We start from the raw sequence: 21,000 nt of genomic DNA, 5'->3' as shown, positions 1-21,000 counted from the left end.
AGAAGTTTACAAGAGTCTTCAGTGACATAATGAATCTCCCTCAGAAACCTCACAAAGTATAGCCACTGGCGAGCCTTCTTTGTGACTGCATCAACGCAGAGGCTCCAGGACAGATCCTCGGAGATGTTGGCACCCAGGAATTTGAATTCCATTCAACCATTTTAAATGCAGAAAAGTGGGAGGAGAGGGGAGGGGAATGTGTGTGTGTGTGTGTGTGTGTGTGTGTGTGTGTGTGTGTGTGTGTGTGTGTGTGTGTGTGTGTGTGTGTGTGTGTGTGTGTGTGTGTGTGTGTGTGTGTGTGTGGCGGTGAACCATCCATGGGCACTCAGTGTCTCTGAGGGGACTCTTTCTCTTTCCCTAAAGGGGTGCAGGGCAATGCTAATGGCAACTCTTTGTTAGTCGGGCAAAAGAGTGACGATAAAGGAATCTTGAGGTGGTGAGAATTGCAAAGGATATTCTGGTGGGGAGGAAGGGGGCTCTTCCCTTGCCTCTTCCATTCCCTGCACCACAGTCAGGCAGAAGAGGGGATGGGGAACCGATGAGATGTAGGTTAAGGACTCTGTTATTGAGCTGGGTTGGTCAATAAGAAACAGGTGTAGGGCATTTTTCTTCAATGGAGAATGTGCTGAATTTGTGACAAGGAGTGGCAGGGAGTTTGCCTGGCCTATTGTTGTCATGGTTTCGCTGTTTGCTCTCAACTTAAACAAACAGAAAATCTGGGAATTATTCACTGGGTAAACTTTGGTTGCGCTCCCTTAGAAGGTTACGAGAGATACCATGAGTGGGCATGTATGGAGTGGAAGAGATGTTGAGAGAAGGAGGGAAACAGTCATTAAGGTATGAAGTAAAGAGATGGAGAGAAAGATGAGAACTGAGGAAAATAGGAGGGTGATGAAGGGAGAGATAAAATAGAAAGAAGAGAGGGAAAATAGTGTGTAAACGAGAGAGGCTGACTTTGAGAGAAAGCCAAATGATCAAACATGAAGAGAGAGACAGTGAGGAAAAGAGAGAGAGAGAGAGAGAGAGAGAGAGAGAGAAACAGAGGATAAAGATAAAGGTTCCATTATTCCATTATTGGTAAAGGTAAAATCTATTGAAGGTAAAGGTTCCATTATTGTCATGTAATACTAAATACAACATACATGGAATTCTTTAACTTTGTCTACCGTAAGGCAGACAGAGAGTCCCCACTTTGTCCAGCGCCCCTCACAGAAATGAGGCCCCAGCGAGGAATAAACTCGCGACCCCTGGCGTACAAGACCAATGCTCTCACCACGGAGCTATCGGAGGATAACAGGATTGGGGAAGATGGGGAGAGGGAGGTAAGAGAACGGGTGAAGAAAGTGTGAGGGAGTGGGTGAGAAAGGGGAACATTAGCATCATGGTTTAAGTTCCCAGACTGGGAACCAAAGGTCCGAACTGAATTCAAATCTTATGGGGTGTCACAGTTAGCGCAAAGCTGTCACAGAGCCTACGACCCAGGTTCGAATCCAGCACTGTCTGGAAGGAGTTTGCACATTCTCCCCGTGTCTGCTTGAGCTTGCTCTGGGCACCGGTCTTCTCTCACCCTTCAACACCAGAGTCCGTCCAGCATTTATTGTGTGTTATTCAAGAAATTTCAAGTTTATTATCATCTGACTGTATGTAGACAACCTGACAAAACAGGGTCTCTCCAGACCATGATGCACACACAAAAGTACTCAGTTTATGTGATCATTATTTACAGTATATACGTAAATATTTGAGATTTGAATCGTGAAATATTTCAAAAAAAGTTAAACGGTGAGAAACCATTTTCGCTGGCCGTGGGCTTGGTAAACGGTATGTTTTAAGAGTATTGACGTAGGATCTGGCAGAGTGAGGTTGCTAAGGCAAAGTTTTGTTACACAGAGAGCTAGCCCTTGTGTGGGATTACATGAGAGGGTGTGGGAATAATTGCAACCAGAGTCAGATAAATAATTGAAAAGGGAATTCACATTGCAGGACTGTTGAAATCAAGGGAAGTTGGGAGTGGGGCAAGGTGACAAACTGTCCAAAATACGGCCTCTAAGGCACTTCCTTTTGTTCTGAGTTTCCCTCTTGCAGCCTTTTCTCTCTATCCTGCAGTTCCCTTGGGTCATGCCTCTAACAGGTTATTTCTCACTACATCTCTTTTTCTCTGCCTCTGCGTTTTCCATTTCTTGACTTGCACCCATTTTGTAAAAATTCAGACATACAGTATGGTAACAGGCCCCTTTAGCCCACAAGCCCGTGCCGCCCAATTAACCTAGACCTCCAGTACGTTTTCTCAATCTCTATTTCTATTCTATTTTTCTATGTTTCAGTCTGTCAATCTTTCACAATCTCTCTGTCCCTCTCACAATCTCTCACTCAATCTCTCTCTCAAAATCTGTCTCTCACAATATCTTTCACACAATCTCTCCGTCCCTCTCACAATATCTCACTCAATCTCTCTCTCTCTCTCACAATCTCTCTGTCCCTCTCACAATCTCTCACTCAATCTCTCTCTCAAAATCTGTCTCTCACAATATCTTTCACACAATCTCTCCGTCCCTCTCACAATATCTCACTCAATCTCTCTCTCTCTCACAATCTCTCTGTCCCTCTCACAATCTCTCACTCAATCTCTCTCAAAATCTGTCTCTCACAATATCTTTCACACAATCTCTCTGTCCCTCTCACAGTATCTCACTCAATATCTCACTCAATCTCTCTCTCTCTCTCTCTCTCTCTCTCTCACAATCTCTCTGTCCCTCTCACAATATCTCATTCAATCTCTCTCTCTCTCTCTCTCAGAATCTCTCTGTCCCTCTCACAATAAAGGCCCTTCCAAGCAAGGAACATTCCCATCTGTAAAGGTGGAGATTCTCTGCCCTTACCTTCCTGAATGCGCTGTGGCCGGCTCCAATGCGCCGATTCCAACTCGGTGAAAGATAATCGGTGGAGTTTTCCCTCCAGGTGGAGGCCTGGCATGAAATGGCCTTATTTTTCACACAATCTGTCTCTCACAATTTCCCCCTCTTTCTCACAATCTCTCTTTCTCTCATAATTTCTCTCTCCCTCCCTCTTTCACTTCCCTGATTCCACCTTTCTGATGTCTCTATGCACATCTATCTTTCACAAAATTACATAACTAAGACTGAAAAGTATGGAAGAGAGGTCTTACTGCAGTTGGGTTGGGCCATGGTAAGGCTACACCTTGAGTATTTTGGTCTCCTAACCCGAGGAAGAATATTCATGCCATCGAGGGGTGCAGTGAAGGTTCTCCAGACTGATCCCTGGAATGGCAGGTCTGACGGATCAAGAAAGACTGGATAGACTGAAGTTACACCCATTTAGAAAAATGAGAGGAGATCTGTTTGAGACATGTAACATTCTGACAGGTTGGATGCAGGAAGAATATTCCCGATGTTAGGGAAATCCAGAACAAGGTGTCATAGTCCAAGGACAAGGACTGATCTGAGGATGGAGACGAGGAGAAATGCTTTCACTCACAGTTGCGAACCATAGAACCCCAGAACATTACAGCACAGAAACATTTTGGCCCTTCTAGTCATTGCCAAACTATTTTCCTGCCTAGTCCCACTGACCTGCACCCCAGTCCATAGCCCTCCATACCCCTCCCATCCATGTACCTGTCCAAATTCTTCTTTAATGTTAAAATTAAGCCTGCATTCACCACTTGCGCTGACACTTCGTACCACACTCCCACCACTCTCTGTGTGAAGAAGTTCATCCTAGTGTCCCCCCTAAACTTTTCCACTTTCACCCTTAACCCATGTCCTCTGGTTTGTATCTCACCTACCCTCAGTGGAAAACGCCAACCTATATTTACTCTGTCCATTTCCCTCATAATTTTAAAAACCTCTATCAAATCTCCCCTCATTCTTCTACACTCCAGGGAAAAAAGTCCAAACCTGTTTAACCTTTCCCTGTAATTCAGTTCCTGAAGTCCGGGCAACATCCTAGTAAATCTTCTCTGCACTCTTTCTATCTTATTGATATCTTTCCTGTAGTTAGGTGATCAAAACTGCACACAATACTACAAATTTAGCCTCACCCATGTCTTGTACAACTTTACCATAACATTCCAACTCCTGTACTCAATACTTTGATTTATGAAGGCCAAGATGCCAAAATCTTTCTATCCACCTGTGACGCCACTTTCAGGGAATTATGTATCTGTATTCTCAGATCCGTCTGTTCTGCTGCACTCCTCAGTGCCCTCATTTACCGTGTCTGACCTTTCTTGGTTTGTCCTTCCAAAATGCAAAACCTCATACTTGTTTGCATTGAATTCCATCCTCAATGTCCACTTGTGAACTTGTGGAATTTCCCTGCCATGGAAAGTTGTTGAGACTTGTTGGTTAGATATATTTAAAGGGGAATTGGATATGTCTCTAGGGATTGAGGGATATGAAGAGAAAGCAGGAAGGGTTTACTGATATCATATGATCAGCCATCATTGCATTGAATGATGGAACAGGCTCGAAGGGCTGAATGGCCTATTTTCGGTGCTTCTGCATTTCTGTAGCTTCAGTGTTTTCTCTTGTGTTTTCCCAGATCATTCCATGGCAGCCAAGACTGGTGGCTGTTTCCCTGGAAACACCAGTGTCCTGATGGAAGATGGGAGGAGGAAGCGAGTATCTGACCTGCAGCCTGGAGATCGAGTGCAGACAGTGAATAAGGGAGGACAAATGACTTTCAGCACTTTTATGACCTTCCTGGACTGGCAACCTGACGCTGTAAAGATATTCCATGTGCTTGAGACCCAGGATCCGCCTCGCCAACTCCTTCTCACTGCCGCGCACCTCGTCTTTGTGGCGGACAATTTCACCTCCGAGCTGGGCCATTTCAGACCCACCTTTGCCAGCGAGGTGAGGGTGGGTCAGTATGTGTACGCAGCGGATGACACGGGGCAGAGGCCGGCCCAGGTGACCGCGGTCTCGCAGAGGACGGACATCGGCGCTTACGCCCCCTTGACCCAGCATGGCACGCTGGTTGTGAATGGCATGTTGGCTTCTTGCTTTGCCGTCATCGAGGGGCATAACCTGGCCCAGTTGGCCTTTGCCCCACTCCGACTCTGCTACAGACTGGCTTCGATCTTTGGCCACGGCAGCCCCGCGGCCTACCAGGAAGGCATGCACTGGTACTCCCGGCTGTTACACCGACTGGGCAGGCTCCTCCTCAGCCCCAAGGACTTCCACCCCTGGGGCGTGGCACAGGGCTGAGGTCAAGGGGTGCGGACTGAGCCTTCATCGAGGGTGTCTCTCGCACGCACGGAGGCCCTCGCTTGCCACTCACCTCAGGTGTGTCGGCGTAGGATCAGACAACACTCTGCAGTTGGGGCATCCCCCTGCGTCTGCAGAAGCCAAGACTCAAATCAGCTCAGAGGCCAATCGACAATGGATCTGAGATGTCCCCTTCTCTGCCACCTCAGAGGAGTAGCTCCCGGCTGTGGTTGTTGGAACTTGAATTAGCTTCAGCAAGGAGAATGAAAGAAACCTCTTGCTTCCTCCCACCTTGGACTGAATTGCCCAGGGCCCAGCTAAAGACAAAAGGAGCCCTTATTTAAGTTTTGCCTCCTGGAATCAGCACGTTAAAGAGAGCTGGAGATCACTTGGGCAAGGACGTGCAGACTTATGCATTGTGTCCTTTTCAAGACATTTGGTATTTGTGTTATAAACTGCCGCATCTCATTTCGAATGAGAATGTCTATATTGCACCCGATGCAGACAATTTTGCAGATATGTGGATGTAAATTTAGTAATGAGAAAGAATTGACGGAAGATCTGCACAGATATACAATTACTGCGCGAGATACTGTATAAATATCCTAAGACAGCTCCCAGATCAGGGAGAGCATTTACCAGGGTTATCAGGTTTACCTCCCCATTTAGAAGTTGGACAAGGGTTCATGGTTTGACTCCTAATATTTACTTTCCCTGCTGACTTATTTTCATTAAAATTTTCCTCACCAATGCTCTCACTCAGCAAAAACCGAAGATAATGAAGAGGATTGAAATAACATCATAATTGGAGGGATTGTGTACAGTTTTGGTCCCCCTAACGACAGAAAATATATCAATAAGATAGAGACTGCAGATTTATGAGGATGTTGTCCGGACTTCAGGGAAAGGTTCAGCAAGTTAGGACTTTATTCCCTGGAGCGAAGAAGAATGAAGGGAGATTTGATCGAGGGATTTAAAATTAGGAGGGGGGGGGGATAGACTGAATAAATATAGGTTTTTCTTCCACTGAGGGTAGGTGAGAGGACATGGGTTAAGGGTGAAAGGGGAAAAATTTAGGGGAACGTGAGTGGTGGGAGAGTGGAACGAGCTGCCAGCTGAAGCGGTGAGTGCAGGCTCACTTTTAACATTGAAGAAGAATTTGGGCAGACAGGTGGACAGTGGAGCCATGGAGGGCTATGGACTAGGGGAAGTTCAGCTGGGTGAGGCAGAAAGATAAAAGTCGGCACAGACTAGAAGGGCCAAAGGGCCTGGTTCTGGGCTGTTCGCCCTATTTGTGACCGGTTTGCATTCTGTAAATTTCTGGAGACTCCCAGCAGTATGCCCACGGGGAATTAAAGATAGCCAGTTTGGGAACTTTAAAGTTAATTATTTTTTATTAAATTAAAATTATTTTAAAAATTATTTTAAACTTGCCAACTCTACTCTTGGAGGTTTCAAATGTGACGTCAACATCGTTCCCAGGTGAGGCCCGCTTCACCTTTTTTCACTCCAATAAAGGATCTTGCTTTGGGTCCTTTCCTCTTGACCAGAGGTGATGTTTGGAAGGGCATAATCTCTTCCTGTGAAAGTCAGATGGGTCTCTATGTCCTTTCCTGCTGCCTCCATACCTCACGAGATAAATCTCTGTTCTAACCTCCATGCACTCAGGTTAAGATTTGGAAATGGGGATTGGACTTTGGAAGATCCGATCCTGGAAAATGTTGGTTGAAATTATGAGAAGCTTCGATAGGGTGGATAGCCAGCTCCTTATGCCTGGTGTGACCAGAGCAAGGACTAGGGGACATTGGTTTAAGGTGAGGGGAGGAAAGTTTAGGGGAGATGTCAGAGGTTGTATTTTTGGCACAATATGTGATGGATGCTTGGAATGTATTGCCAGGGGTGGTGGTGGAGACTGGTACAACAGGGACGTTCAAAACATGGCCATATGGATGTTAAAAAAAAAGGTTATGGGTGTGAGGAAGTGAAGGGTTATATTGCTGTGGAGGAAGTTTGCATAGGTTGGCACAACATCGTGGGCTAAAGGGCCATCACAAGAAGAGACCCAGCCTCGCCCACTCTCGACATTCCCCATATCTTCCTCTCGACCACCCAACGCTCTCCTGAAGTAACAGTTGAAGTGGTGAGTACAGGCTCACTTTTAGCATTGAAGAAGAACTTGGGCAGACACATGGACAGTGGAGCTATGGAGGGCTATGGACTAAGGGAAGGTCAGCTGGATGAGGCAGAAAGATAAGTTGGCACAGACTAGAAGGGCCAAAGGGCCTGGTTCTGGACTGTACGCCCTATTGGTGACCAGTTTGCATGCAAAGAGCCCAGCTCTTCGAACCACTCACGCTCCATGTCAACCTCTTGCTTTGCCGAAAGTTTTCAACTTGGGATGTGAGGTGGTGGGGTGGGGGGGGGGGAGGGGGGGTGGAAACGCATGTGCGGGAATGCCTCTTCCGCCCAGGTTTCTCAGCTGCTCATCGGACTGCTGGTGAAGTGGAGGACTCGCAGGAAATTTCCACAAACCAATTCACCAGCTGGCCTTTTCCCCGTTGAAGAACAACATAAAATTTGGAGCACTCCATCAATACAAAAGCAGTTTGCTTGATTATATAGGAATGTTAGGGTTGAAATCCTTTGATCTGTCCAACTCTGCCCAGTACTGACTCATACAAGATCACAGAGCTATAGATTTCCTTAACCACCTCAGTTTACTTTGGATGGCAAGAGGCCTTCTATTTTTGCCAGCTACCTTCAATAAGATTTTGTATTTATATCCTCAAAAATATTTCAATCGCATTTCAATTCTTCCACCTGCAAATACCAGACTTGTAAGTGGTCGGTGAAGTCGGATTTTTGTTTCCCCTTCCTGGACCCAGTAAGTCAACACCGTATAATTTTTGTTGGGGCGTGTAATCTCGACACCTGGAGATTTTGCTCACCAGTTGTCTCCACGCAGAATGACACCAGGTAGGTCGACCAGTTCTGTATGGTTGAATGTGCCGCCTGGTTGGGGCCCCTGTTTTTCCAATTGGGGGAAACATGAAGGAACATTGGCAATGATCGGCCAAACAGAAACGGTGAGATTCGATGGTCAACCTCCCTCCCTCAATCTAAAGCAACAATGTGGGATCTTGCTGTGTGCAGATTCACCACCGTACCTTGTTGCATCAGGATGTTGATGGTGCACTTGGAGGGACATGAATTGGCCACAAAATATTTTAGCACCCTGACAAGTTGCTTCATAAATGCACAGTAAAATCCCCGTTATCCGCAATTCAAGCATAACGGGATCTTCAAGCAACCAGCAAGAAAACCGCATGTTTAAAATAACGGCCAGTTTGTCACTGAAGCAACACACAATTTCAAGCAACCAAAATATTCCCCATAGGTACCGGATAATGGGTTTTACTCTAGTTCTCTTACAGAAATTCCCACAGCTTTATTTTGGACCAAATTTTGACTGAAGGTGACTATTTTATGTAGGATCCTGTGGAAGGATTCATGAACGATTGTTACTTTGAATATGGAAGGGAACACAAGGAGGAAACGCTGCCAAGGTTCCGTTTCTTCCTGATCATTGATAGATGGTTTCTCATGTGTCAGGCCCAGCTCCAGAAAGAGACACAAAGGGACTTCACAGAAGAATGGGAGGTGTTAGCATCTATCACACTCATTACCTTGAAAACCCATTGACTCCTCCTCACCTCCATCATAACTGGAGACAGACCATGGGACTGAAAGTACGACCGAGCGCAGGATTGAAAGAGGACAGCATGGAGGACTGCGCTTGCAACTCCATGGAGAATTCAGCCTCATTCTGAATTCCTCCCCAACGATGCGTGACCAGATATTTAACGGGACATGAGACGGAACATGTGACAGAACCAAATGCACGACTGGGCGCAGCATGGATAAATGTGACCATGTATGTGAATTTGCATGTGAGCTTTCAAGCATATCATGTAATCAAACACATGAGCAAACATGCAACTGACTGCATGTGTGAACTCATGACTGAGCACTGGACTGCGTTATGCATCACATGACTTAGTACAGGACTGAACAAAGTGTGCAAGCCTTGTTAAAAAATATCACACACACACACACAACACAAAGTTCAGTTTTATATCTCTATTTACACATATTCCCTACTCAAATGCTCAATTCTCCCTAAAAGTTCTTTGATTTTATTTGATTTTGGAAAAGAATATATATGTATATTTCCCGCAATTGCAATGTTTGAGTTTAATGTATAAATTTACACCCCAGGCCTTGTGTGTTACTTATGAGATTTATTTTTATACTTGTGAATTGTAATATAGAATTGTAAAAGTTGGCTGTCAATATGAATTTTATTATATTATATATAAAACTGTTATCAGTCTGTAAAGTTTTAATTTAAAAGATTTTCAAGAACAGAGATATTTTTATCTTGACTTCCAATGTTATTCTGGAATCTCCTGTGACTAATCTTGAAATGTACTTTGATTTCTTCTATTTAATGAATTAAAATTGATATCGGATCCAGTGACAAGCTCTTCCATGTGTGCTGAGTTTAATGCACTTGGTCAATGATGCAAGGGGAGGTGAAGCCAAACTTTCAGCCCTTTAACTGAGTTCCCATCATTTTGCCTCTGTCTGCAGCATGGAGCTGGACCATTTGAACCATTTACCTTCCAGACAAACCTCTTAGGAATCACTTCACCAGACCGGCAAACCATTTTTTTCTCTTGCCTCCCTCTATCTCATTCTCCTTTACCTGTTTTCTAGTCCCATCTCTCTTCCCTTCCTTTTTGCCCAATCCCCTTCGCACCTCTTCCATGTGGAGCCCCTCGTCCATCTTTCCCCCCAGACTTTCCCCTTCCCTGAATTTACCCCCTGCCTCTTGAAGTTTGAGGATGTACAGGTTTTTTCCTCATTGTACCTGTCCCTCGATGGTTTCAAATCTCCAACTGAGAAGGAGGCCACTCTACCCATCAGTTCTGCTACAGCTACAAAAATCTCCAACCAACTCATCTCACTACCTGGCATTTGCCCATAATACTGAAGATTAGGGTTCTTCAAGCCCTCATTCCATTGACTATAAAACAAGGTGCCTCCTTCTTCCTTGAAGAAGAGAAATTCTGCCTGAAATGAACCCTACTTAAGAGCATCTAATGACATCCAATTTCTGACATCTCTGGCGGTCTCCCTTCCACTTTCCCCGTCCCATTTGAAGCCATCGTCCATAAACAGAAAGTCATCACAAACAAACTTTCTTCTGCACCCTCTCAAGTGTTTCTCATCCCATTCCCGAGGTTTGGTGCACGCATTTTCCCTCTCATTGCCAAACACATGATTTATTCGATTTCAGCCACTATTTTCCCTTGCTTTTGCATTCTGTTTCTTTTCCAATGAACGCAAGGACCCTGGGGAATATCTTATCCATCATATCTGGCTCCATTCAGGAATCTGTTGAGATGCCCTAAAAGACACCACTTTTCCTCCATACTGACGAGAATCCCACCATAATCATTAATCCATGTGACCTCCCCATTACACTTTTCCAGGCTGCATTCCATTTTCCACTGTTCTGCCCACCTAACAGCTCCTCGAATCCCAGAATTTTCTTCCCCGTTGTTAACCACACCCGAATTTTTAATCCTGGACGCTTCCTGGATCCCTCATTGCCCTTTGAAATCCCCATGTCTACAGATCATCCAAGACGCCTTTGGATTTTTCATGAAAAGTTCGATACACAAGCAGATAACCTGTTAACAAAATTGGATAATGCCAAGGTTTACAAAACCCCCATTTAAAAAAAATTCTAACTCTTGATATATTTTATAACATATAAAAGCAGTGAAAGTAACTTCAGAATTTTCCCCGCGCTACATCAAAGAGATTTGTTTTGCTCCGAGAAAAGCTGGGAAACACCAAGTGCCCATGACATCTCCAACACCAATTGGCTAGATTCCTGGATCCTTTAGAAAACTGCAAGAACAAACTCAGTGGGTTGAATAGGATCTGTACTGGGGTGGTGGGGGGAAGGTGGGGGGAAGGAATTGGGTGATATTTTGTATCAAGGTCCTGCAGCAGGACTGAGTGTGGAGAGGGCAGATAGTCAGTAAGCCTACCAGCTACCTTCCCTCTCATTCTTAATTCTACTGGCTATCTTCTCTCTCTCTCTCTCTGCCCTGATGCAGAGTTTTGAACTAAAACATTGAGGATTGCATTCTGCTCACAGTCTTTCCAGTGGTTTGTGATTTGCTCTCGACCAGTGGTCCTCAAACTTTTTCTTCCGCACTCACATACCACCTTAAGTAATCCCCTACTAACCACAGAGCATACATACCATTTTAAGTAAACTGCCGTTAGTAAGAGATTACTTAAGGTGGTATGTATGCTCTGTGGTTAGTATAGGGGATTACTTAAGGTGGTATCTGAGTGGGGGAAAAAGGTTGAGGACCACTGGTCGAGACCCCAGCATTTGCAGTCACTTGTTTTTTCCTGGATCTTTGACACCCCCCTCCCCCACCCCATCTCCCAATAATTCCTTCCTAGCTAACGTGCAAAGAAAAGGGCAATATATTAATGGTCTAATGGTTTCCTTGTTGTGTTTCAGTCCCAGCGGTGTCAATCTGGAATTCACAGGATCTCTTCAACAATCTTGGAGGATCTCACTGCGCTTTCTCCTCCTTGGCTTGGCCGGGGAACAGGAGATGGGAGCAAGTCCTTGGTCTCCTCACCCTGCGTGGGTTCCCTCGTGGGGCCCGAGTCCAGGTAAAGGTTGCGAAAAGGAAAGAATTTGGGGCACAGATACTTCAATGGCGCATGCACACCGGCGGGAAGCTGGTAGACGGTGGTTATGCCTTGCGCCGAATGACTGCGTTGATCTTCCTGGCCCATTTGGAAACCAGGAAAATCTGGCACCACACCTCGCTCCTCTGATGTCCCTGAAATTAAACAGGCAAAGCATAATTTTGGTTTAATTGTGTCTCCGATCTACTCAACATCTAACAAAGCAGACTGCATTTACAAATCTCATAGATGATAGGCCAGTGCTTTAATATAACTCTATTAATGATTAAATTCCCTGTATTCACTTTGAGAAGAAGTTTTCCCTCAATATATAATAAAAACCCCTGATATCCGGAATACAAAGTAAGATTGAGTAGACTGGGTCTTTATTCATTGGAGCGTAGAAGGTTGAGGGGAGTTTTCATAGAGGTATTTAAAATTATGAGGGGGATAGATAGAGTAGATGTGAATAGGCTCTTCCCCTTGAGGGTAGGGGAGATTGGAACAAGGGGTCATGAGTTAAGGGTTAGGGGGCAAAAGTTTAGAAGTAACATGAGAGGGAGGTTCTTCACTCAGAGAGTGGTGGCTGAGTGGAATGACCTTCTGGAAGAGGTGGCTGCAGCAGGGTCAATTTTGTCATTTAAGAGAAGGTTGGATGAGTGCATGGATGTGAGGGGATTTGGAAGGTTATGGACATGGAGCAGGTAGGTCGGATGAGAGGAGATCACTTAAATTGGTGCAGATTAGAGGGGTCGAGATGGTTTGTTTCCGTACTGTAATTGTTATAGGGTTATATGGCAGTCTCAACCAAGCAATAAAAAAAAGTGCAGAGAAAGCAAATAGGTAAAAAAATACAAAAGTTTAATATTGGCGCGCCTCACTGATAGTTTACCCAACATGCCATCTCAAGCAACCAGAAAATACACTTATCCGGCATCTACCAATCCCCATAGGTTGCTGCCTACCAGGGGTTTAACTGTACCCCATTCACAACCCCCTCCCCCCAGCCCAACTCAACAATGCCTGAATCTGTTTGACCACCAACACTGCCCTACTCACTAAAATAGCAGACCTCCACACTGATTGGCGAGCAGGGAAAGGTAGTCAGGATTTCACCTTCAGATTGATTTCATCCTGCAAAGTCATCCATGCTGCATACAGATCAAAATCAAGAATATCATTTTCCATGTTTCATAGAGCACTACAGCAAAGCACAGGCCCTTCAGCCTCCAATGTTGTGCTGACCTATATAAACCTTGTGTACAGTCTAACCCTTTCTACCTCACAACAATAACCTTCCATTTTTCTTGTATCTACCTACCTGTCTAAGAGACTTTTTTAATGTTCCTATTGACCCAGCCTCCACCACCCCCAGGAATGTGTTCCAGGCACCCACCACACTCTGTCTAAACAAGCTTACCTCTGGCATCTCCCTAAATTTTCCTCCCCTCACCTTAACCAGGTGACCTCTGGTATTTGTTCCACTCGCCCCAGGGGAAAAAAAGTGCTGGCTGTTCATTCATTCTACACCTCTCATAATCTTGCAGACATAGAATATAGAAAAGTTACAGCACAACACAGGCCCTTTGGCCCACAAAGTTGTGCCGAGAATGTCCCGACCTTAGAAATGACTAGGCTTACCCATAGTCCTCTATTTTTCTAACCTCCATGTATCTATCCAAAAGTCTCTTAGAGGACCCTATTGTATCTGCCTCCACTCCCTTTGCTGGCAGCCCATTCCACGCCCTCACTACTCTCTGCATAAAAAACTTACCCCTGACAGCTCCTCTGAATCCATTCCCCAGCACTTGACACTCGAGTCCTCTTGTGGCCACCATTTCAGCCCTGGGAAAAAGCCTTTGACTTTCTATACGATCAATGCCTCTCATCATCTTAAACACCTACATCAGGTCACCCTCCACCGCTCCAAGGAGAAAAGGTTGAGTTCACTCAATATGTTTTCATAAGGCCTGCTCCCTAATCCAGGCAACATCCTGGTAAATCTCCTCTGCCCCCTTTCTATGGCTTCCATATCCTTCTGGTAGTGAGGTGACGGGAACTGAGCATAGTATACGTGGGGTCTGACCAGGGTCCTATTTCGCTGTAGTGTTACCTCCCGGCTCCTGAATTCAATTCCATGATTAATGAAGGCCAATACACTGAATGCCTTCTCAATCACAGAGTCAACCTACGCAGCTGCTTTGAGCGTCCTTGAGCATCGATTCTTCAATCCAAAGAGAAAAGCCCTTGCCTCCAAGCCAGACAACATCCTGGTAAATCTTCCTGTCTAAAGCTTCCACATCCTTCCTGTAACTGAACACCAGTGTGGTCTAACCAGAGTTTTATAGAGGTGTAAAATTACCTCATGGGTCTTGAATTCAACCCCCAACTACCAAGGGGTAGCATACCATAAGCTTTCTTCAACCTGTGCAGGAACCTTTCTTTATGACAAAAAAGGATGTCGTTCAGCCCATTAAATCTCTGCTGATTCACAGACCAACCTCATACCTCGACTAATCTGATTAAGGTTTTCAAGCTGAAAACAGTGCAGGACTAGGCCCATTCGTCTAAGATGTCTGTGCTGAACATGATGCTCAAATTAAACTTGGACCTGATAGATATTCCTCCATAACTCTCACATTCAGAAGCCTCTTAAACACCAATTTAAACAAAAAATTTAATTTAGACATACAGTACGGTAACAGGCCATTTCGGCACACCAGTCGAAAATGGCAGCACTGCTGGAGCCACTGTAGCGGTGTGGACACATGGAGAGTGAGGAGTGGAGATACAGCGCTCCCGTGGAGTCCAACCGCCCAGTTAATTGCTGTCAGATCTGCACAGGCTTTAAACGGCCATTAAAGGAGCTGACAGTGGTTTCATTTAAAATCCGTGACCGCGGGGTCTTCACCCAAGATGGCGGCACCTCTGATCGGCAGCAGCCACGAGAAGTTGCAGACTCCAGGGGAGCGAAGGGCTGGTGCAGGGCACCAAAAAATCGGGAGAACAACCCCACTGTCCGGGGAAGAGAAGCAGAGGAGATGACCCCTGGGATGGTGACCACAGTGGCGGACCAGTGAGGGGGTCTGAGGCTGAAAGACCCACGCATGCAGTGGGCTGCTGGAGCTGCCAGAGACAGCTGTCGGGAGACTCACACCGGGCTGTGGACTTGTGAAGACTGGCTCAAAACTGGTAAATGGGTAACGGGTATCGGAACCAGGATCTGAGGGGGTGCTGAGGAGTTCCTGACCCTGTCGGAAGTTCAGATCTGGAGCTCAGGTCTCCAATGTTTTAGATTGGATTCTGTGTGGCTGCGGGGGCTGTGGAAGCGCTGGAAGCTCCCTGGACCCCACAGAAGCGCTGTATCTCTACTCCTCACTCTCCATGTGTCCACAGCACTACAGTGCCGCCATTTTCGACTGGTGTGCCGAAATGGCCTGTTACCGTACTGTATGTCTAAATTATTTTTTTTTAAAATTGGTGTTTAAGAGGCTTCTGAATGTGAGGGGTGTGGAGGAATATCTATCAGGTCCAAGTTTAATTTGAGCATCAGATCTACGGACATCTCGGTGACTCTGGGGGACTCTCTTTTGCTTCTCTCTTTCTCTGACTGTAAGAGGTGCTTCGGGCAATTTCTACCGATGGCAAATCTGTCTGTCTTATAGTGGGTAAAAGCAAAACCATGTAATATGACCCTGTTTTATTATATGACAATAAATTGAATCTTGAATCTCGAGTCTGAGCTGCTCAATTTACACCCAATTAACCTACAACCCCGGTACATTTTGAACAGTGGGAGGAAACCGAAACCCCCCCTCCCCGGGGAAAACTCACTCAGACACACAGAGAACGTACAAAGCCCTTACAGACAGCGTGGGATTCAAACCCCGGTCCCAAATGCTGGCGCTGTAAAATCGTTGCGCTAACCGCTACACCAACCGCATTGCCCATTACTACTATTGTATCTGCTTCCAACAAAACTCCTGGGAGCCCAGTCCAGGTACCTACCGATCTGTGTGTAAAATATCTGCCCTGGATAACACCTCCCTTAAAGTTCCTCCCACTCACTTTATCTGGTCTTCCTCTAGAATGTACCTACCACTCTATGTGTAAAATATCTGCCCCGGACAACACCTCCCTTAAACTTCCTCCCACTCACTTTATCTGGTCTTCCTCCAGTATGTACCTACCGCTCTGTGTATAAAATATCTGCCCTGGACAACACCTCCCTTAAAATTCCTCCCACTCACTTTATCTGGTCTTCCTCCAGTATGTGATACTTGTGCCCGAGGAAACTATCTATCGTGATATTATAAACATTTAAATGTCTTCCCTCAGCCTCCTGCGCAGGTGGTACAAGGATAGGTGGAGGGGCAGGTAGTGAGGCGGAAGCAGAAAGACTGAGATAGATCAGGAGAGTGGGCAAAGAAGTGGCAAATGAAATAGACTGTTGGGAAGAGTTTGGCCAAGCACTTTGGTAGAATGAATGGATGTGCAAAAAATTCAAAATTCAGGGAATTTTGGGAGCCCTCGTGCAGGATACCCTAAAGGTGAACCTCCAGGTTGGGTCAATGGTGAAGAAGATGAATGCAACGTTGGTAGTCTTATCTGGAGGAGTGATGTGATGTTGAGGCTTTATAAGACACTGGTCAGGCCTCCCTTGGGGTACAGGGTACAGTTTTGTGCTCCTTATCTAAGAAAGGATGGGGTGCCTTTGGAGAGGGTTCAGTGAAGATTCACAAGGATGACACCTTGCGTATGAGGAACATTTGATGGCTCTTAGACTGGACGCCTTGGAGTCCTCAAGGGGGAGACCTCAAAGAAGCATTTCAAAGGTTGAACGGCCTGGTCAGAGAAGATGTGGCAATGTTGTTTCTCATGGTAGGGGAGTCAAAGACAAGAGACATAATTGAAGGGCACCCATTTAAAACAGAGATGTGGAGGAATTTCTTTAGCCAGAGAGTAGTGAACCCATGGAAATTGCTGCCACGGGCGGCTGTGGAGGCCAGGTAAGGCAGAGGTTGATAGGTATCTGAACAGTCAGGGTATCACAGGTAATGGGGAGAAGGCGGGGGGTTGGGGCTGACTGGGGTGGTGGAGCGGACTTGGCGGGCCGAATGGCCTACATCTGCTCATACATCTTATACCCTTTGTGATATGACAAACTAAAGACCACCCCCTCAGCCTCTCACACTCTGTGAAGAAAAGTCCCCAGCCTGTTCAGTGTCTCCTTTATAACTCATGCCCACTCATCCCAGGATCCTTGTTGCAGTCCAAATCTCTGTCTGCAGGCTCCTTCGATCCCGTGAGCTGCTTTCATGAAGAACGACGGACCTGCCTTCTTCTTCCTGTTCAGCTTTAACAACTTTTTCACTTGCCTTTAAATTCTCCCATCATTGTTTTCACTGCCCATTAAAGAATTATCGCCCTTTAATGTCTCAGTAATGAATCACGGTGCCCATAAACTGTACCAAATAGAAACCCTTCTCGCTGAACCAGGTATAATGTGACCACGAATTTGAACTTGGATCAAGGAGGTGCCTTTAAAGTCATTTAATAATAAGTGGGGCCAAATTACACCTCAATTAAACTTTTCTCGATATGGAGTTATAGAACATCTCAGCACAGTACAGGACATTCAGCCCACAATGTTGTGCCGATCTATGTAAACCTACTCCAGGACAATCTAATTTTTTTCCTACTTTGCGCACATTGCCCTCTATTTTTCTTACATCCATGTGCCTATCCCAGAATCTTTTGAATGTTCCTATTGTACCAGACTCCACCTCCACCCCTGGCCATGTGTCCCAGGCACCCACCACTCTATGAGTTAAAAAAAAACCTACCTTTGGCGTCTCCCCTAAACTTTCTTCCACTAACCTTAAATGGATTTACTATTGTTGCCCTGGGAACCTCATAATCTTACATATTTACCACTATTAAGTCTCCTCTCATCCTTCATCACTACAAAGAGAAAAGCTCGGTCGTCCCTGCGTTATGTGACATGCTCTCCAATCCAGGCAACATCCTTGTAAATCTCCTCTGAACCCTCTTTAAAGTATCTACATCCTTCAGACGTCCAGCAGGGTAACAGGACCTTTTGGCCCACTAGCCCATGCTGCCCAATGACACCCAATTAACCTACAATCCCCCCTCCCGGGTGGGAGGAAACTGGAGTCAGGGAAACCCAGGCAGACACGGGGAGAACATACAAACTCTCTAAGGGCAGTGCGGGATTTGAGCTCCGGTGCCGATCGCTGGCGCTGGAACAACATTACGCTAACCGTGTCATCCTTCTTCCCTCCTCTATGCCCCTTGTACTTGAGAGATGGAGTGGTCTCTGTTTCAGCAAAAGACCCCAAGAGGCGGACATTGAAGTTTCGCCCAGGAGCAATTTAACATCTTTCTAAGAGGCTGTATAAGACCTTTTAACACTATTTTTAAAATTGTCAGAGACATTTACAGATTTAAATCACTTCAAGAAAAAAGAAAATTAATTTAATCGACAAAGTCCTCAAAATAATTTAATGAGTTAAGTAACAAAATTAGCACACCAATGAGATTGGTGACCCCGTTCCCTTATGAATGAGATTGTTCTACAACACCAGCCACAGTTACTCTACAGTGATTAGCCAAACATTATTACATTGCCAGTAAGGAGAATGTGCATTCTCCCCATGACAATGTGGGTCTCCTCCAGCTGTTCCGGTTTCCTCCCACATTCCAAAGTTGAGCGGGGTTAAGTAAAGATTAATTGGTCACCTGGGTGCATTTGGGCGGCGCAGGCTCATGGGCCAGAAGGGCCTGTCATTGTGACACTGATGGTTGGGGAGTTCTGAAACCATGCACATAACGAGTCAATGAGGGATGATTGAAACAGTGGTTTTCAAACATTTTTCTTTCCACCCACATCCCACCTTAAGCAATCCCTTACTAATTACAGAGCACAAATGGCATAGAGAATACTTAAAGTGGGATGTGAGTGGAAAGAAAAAGGGGGAGAACATCTGTTTTAATCGTCCCTCATTGACTCGTTATGTGCGCGGTTTCAGAACTCCAAAGGAAATGGGCCGATGACAATTTTTCTCCAGCAAAAGATTTCAGTAACAATTGGGTCTGGAGCAGTGATTCTCAACCTTCCCTTCCCACCCACATCCCACCTTAAGCAATCCCTTACTCATCACAGAGCACCGATGGCACAGGGATTACTTAAAGTGGTAGAAGAGTAGAAAGAAAAAGGATGTGAACCAATGGATTAAATGGAAACTGGAGAAATCGATGTTAATGCTGTCTGGTTGGAGAGTGTCCAGATGGAATCCAAGGTGCCTTTTCTGCATCGTGCTGTGAAATCATGTTGGGGATAGACCGAGGAGGCAGTGAAATGCTTGTTCCCATGGTGGGGGTGTCTGGGACAAGACGGCACAGGTTTAAGGTGAGGGGGGGGATTTAGCGGGGGTCAGTTGCAGATTTATTTTTCACACCAAGAATCATTGGTTTCTGAATTTATGCTGCCTGAGGAAGTAGTGGAGACAGAGGCTCCCACAGCCCGTGTCTAGACAGGTGCTTGAATCACCAAAAGCCACAGACTTAATGTGGTTTTAATGGGTGCAATGTTGGTCATGATCCGGCCTGTCCAAAAGGCTTGTCTCTGTGCTGTACAACCCCGTGACTCCATAATTCAAACTTTCTGATGTCTTGACCATTGAACAATAGCCCCTTTTCCATTATCCCAGGAATTAATGGGGCACTAATTGGGACAGGGCCCAGTGGAAAAAGAAAAGAGCCAGCACGCCGGCGTCAAATGACGTCATTTCACACCCAAGGATTGACGACCTCGGCCCCCACGAATAACCCCGGTGTTTGCTGACGCCAGCGTTCCAATTAAACCAGTGGAAAAAGGGACAACTGAAAGCCACCCATCTCCAGTTGAAGGTAGAACATTCCCATCCCTGGGGATGAGTGTGTTTCAGTGGAAAAGTGGTCAGTGTCCCAGTTAAGGGTGGCCCAGTGGAAACGGCACAAGGGGCTTCCTGTCCCAGCCAATCAGCTGGGATGCCAGTGGGAAAAAGGGGGTATTGAAACATAGAAAAAGATTGCACCATTCAACACCATCAGATGCTCATCCAAATTGAGCACCCTGATCACTCTTTCTCCTCCTATCCACTGACGCCTCTCTCTCCTCAAACCCTCTTCACAACACTTAATTTCATATTGTTTAATTCTCTAGTCGCTATTGCTGTGTGAGAGATATTTCCTTCACACACACGCACACGCACACACACACACACACACACACACACACACACACACACACACACACACACACACACACACACACACACACACACACACACACCTTGGCTACTGCATTTCCTTCATACATCAGTGAGCCCAGTTCAAAATCCTTCACTCATTGTAAAATAGTTTGAGGTGAAAGGAGAAGGTACTAAACAAAAAAAATCGTTCTTGTTGGTTTTATTGATTTTGGCTCTATCGATTTGTGCTCCTGTTTCCAACTTCCTCTTCACTCCTCTTTTGTAACCAAGCCTTTAGGTGGTAGGCTTCCTGCTTTCTTTCGGTCACCTGCTTCCGCCAAAACCCTACCCTCGTTCCCCCTTCCCAACCACCGCCCCACAGATGCTGAACACTCAGCTCACCGTAAAGAGTTCACCTGGAGCACCCAGGCGATGATTAACTTTTCACATGCAAACAAGTCACCCCCCCCCCCCCCCCCGCCCCACCGCTGATTAGTGCCCAGAATGACTCATCGGCAGGTCAGTCCAGGTGCTGAAGGTTGATAAGGATCAGAGCCACCCCTGTTGACAGTGGGCAGGTTCCTGTGAAAGATTAGAAGCCAGCAGAGCACGCAAGGCTTTGAAAGTAGCTGGGGGGGCGGGGTGTTGGCGAGCAACCTTTAGCACATGCCTCTGAGGGATATGAACCAGTTCGTTAGTTCAATTCAGACATGAAGCTTATGTGG

The 21,000-nt window shown here is 45.8% G+C and overlaps 2 protein-coding genes across 2 annotated transcripts in view; one reads left to right on the top strand and one right to left on the bottom strand.

The window, feature by feature from the left end:
- The window catches only part of LOC138762256 (indian hedgehog protein-like), a 98,060-nt gene extending 91,407 nt beyond the window's left edge, over positions 1-6,653 (top strand). Inside the window, exon 3 of the mRNA XM_069935933.1 lies at positions 4,564-6,653. Within this exon, the coding sequence (XP_069792034.1) occupies positions 4,564-5,231 (668 nt within the window). The 3' untranslated portion in view covers positions 5,232-6,653. The remainder of the gene's footprint in view (positions 1-4,563) is intronic.
- Positions 6,654-11,787: 5,134 nt separating this feature from the next.
- The window catches only part of slc23a3 (solute carrier family 23 member 3), a 100,718-nt gene continuing 91,505 nt past the window's right edge, over positions 11,788-21,000 (bottom strand). The window contains exon 12 of the mRNA XM_069930556.1: positions 11,788-12,175. Within this exon, the coding sequence (XP_069786657.1) occupies positions 11,868-12,175 (308 nt within the window). The 3' untranslated portion in view covers positions 11,788-11,867. The remainder of the gene's footprint in view (positions 12,176-21,000) is intronic.

The sequence above is a fragment of the Narcine bancroftii genome, chromosome 4, assembly GCF_036971445.1.
Source record: "Narcine bancroftii isolate sNarBan1 chromosome 4, sNarBan1.hap1, whole genome shotgun sequence".
NCBI lineage: Eukaryota > Metazoa > Chordata > Chondrichthyes > Torpediniformes > Narcinidae > Narcine > Narcine bancroftii.
This window is presented reverse-complemented; position numbering and strand designations above follow the sequence as displayed.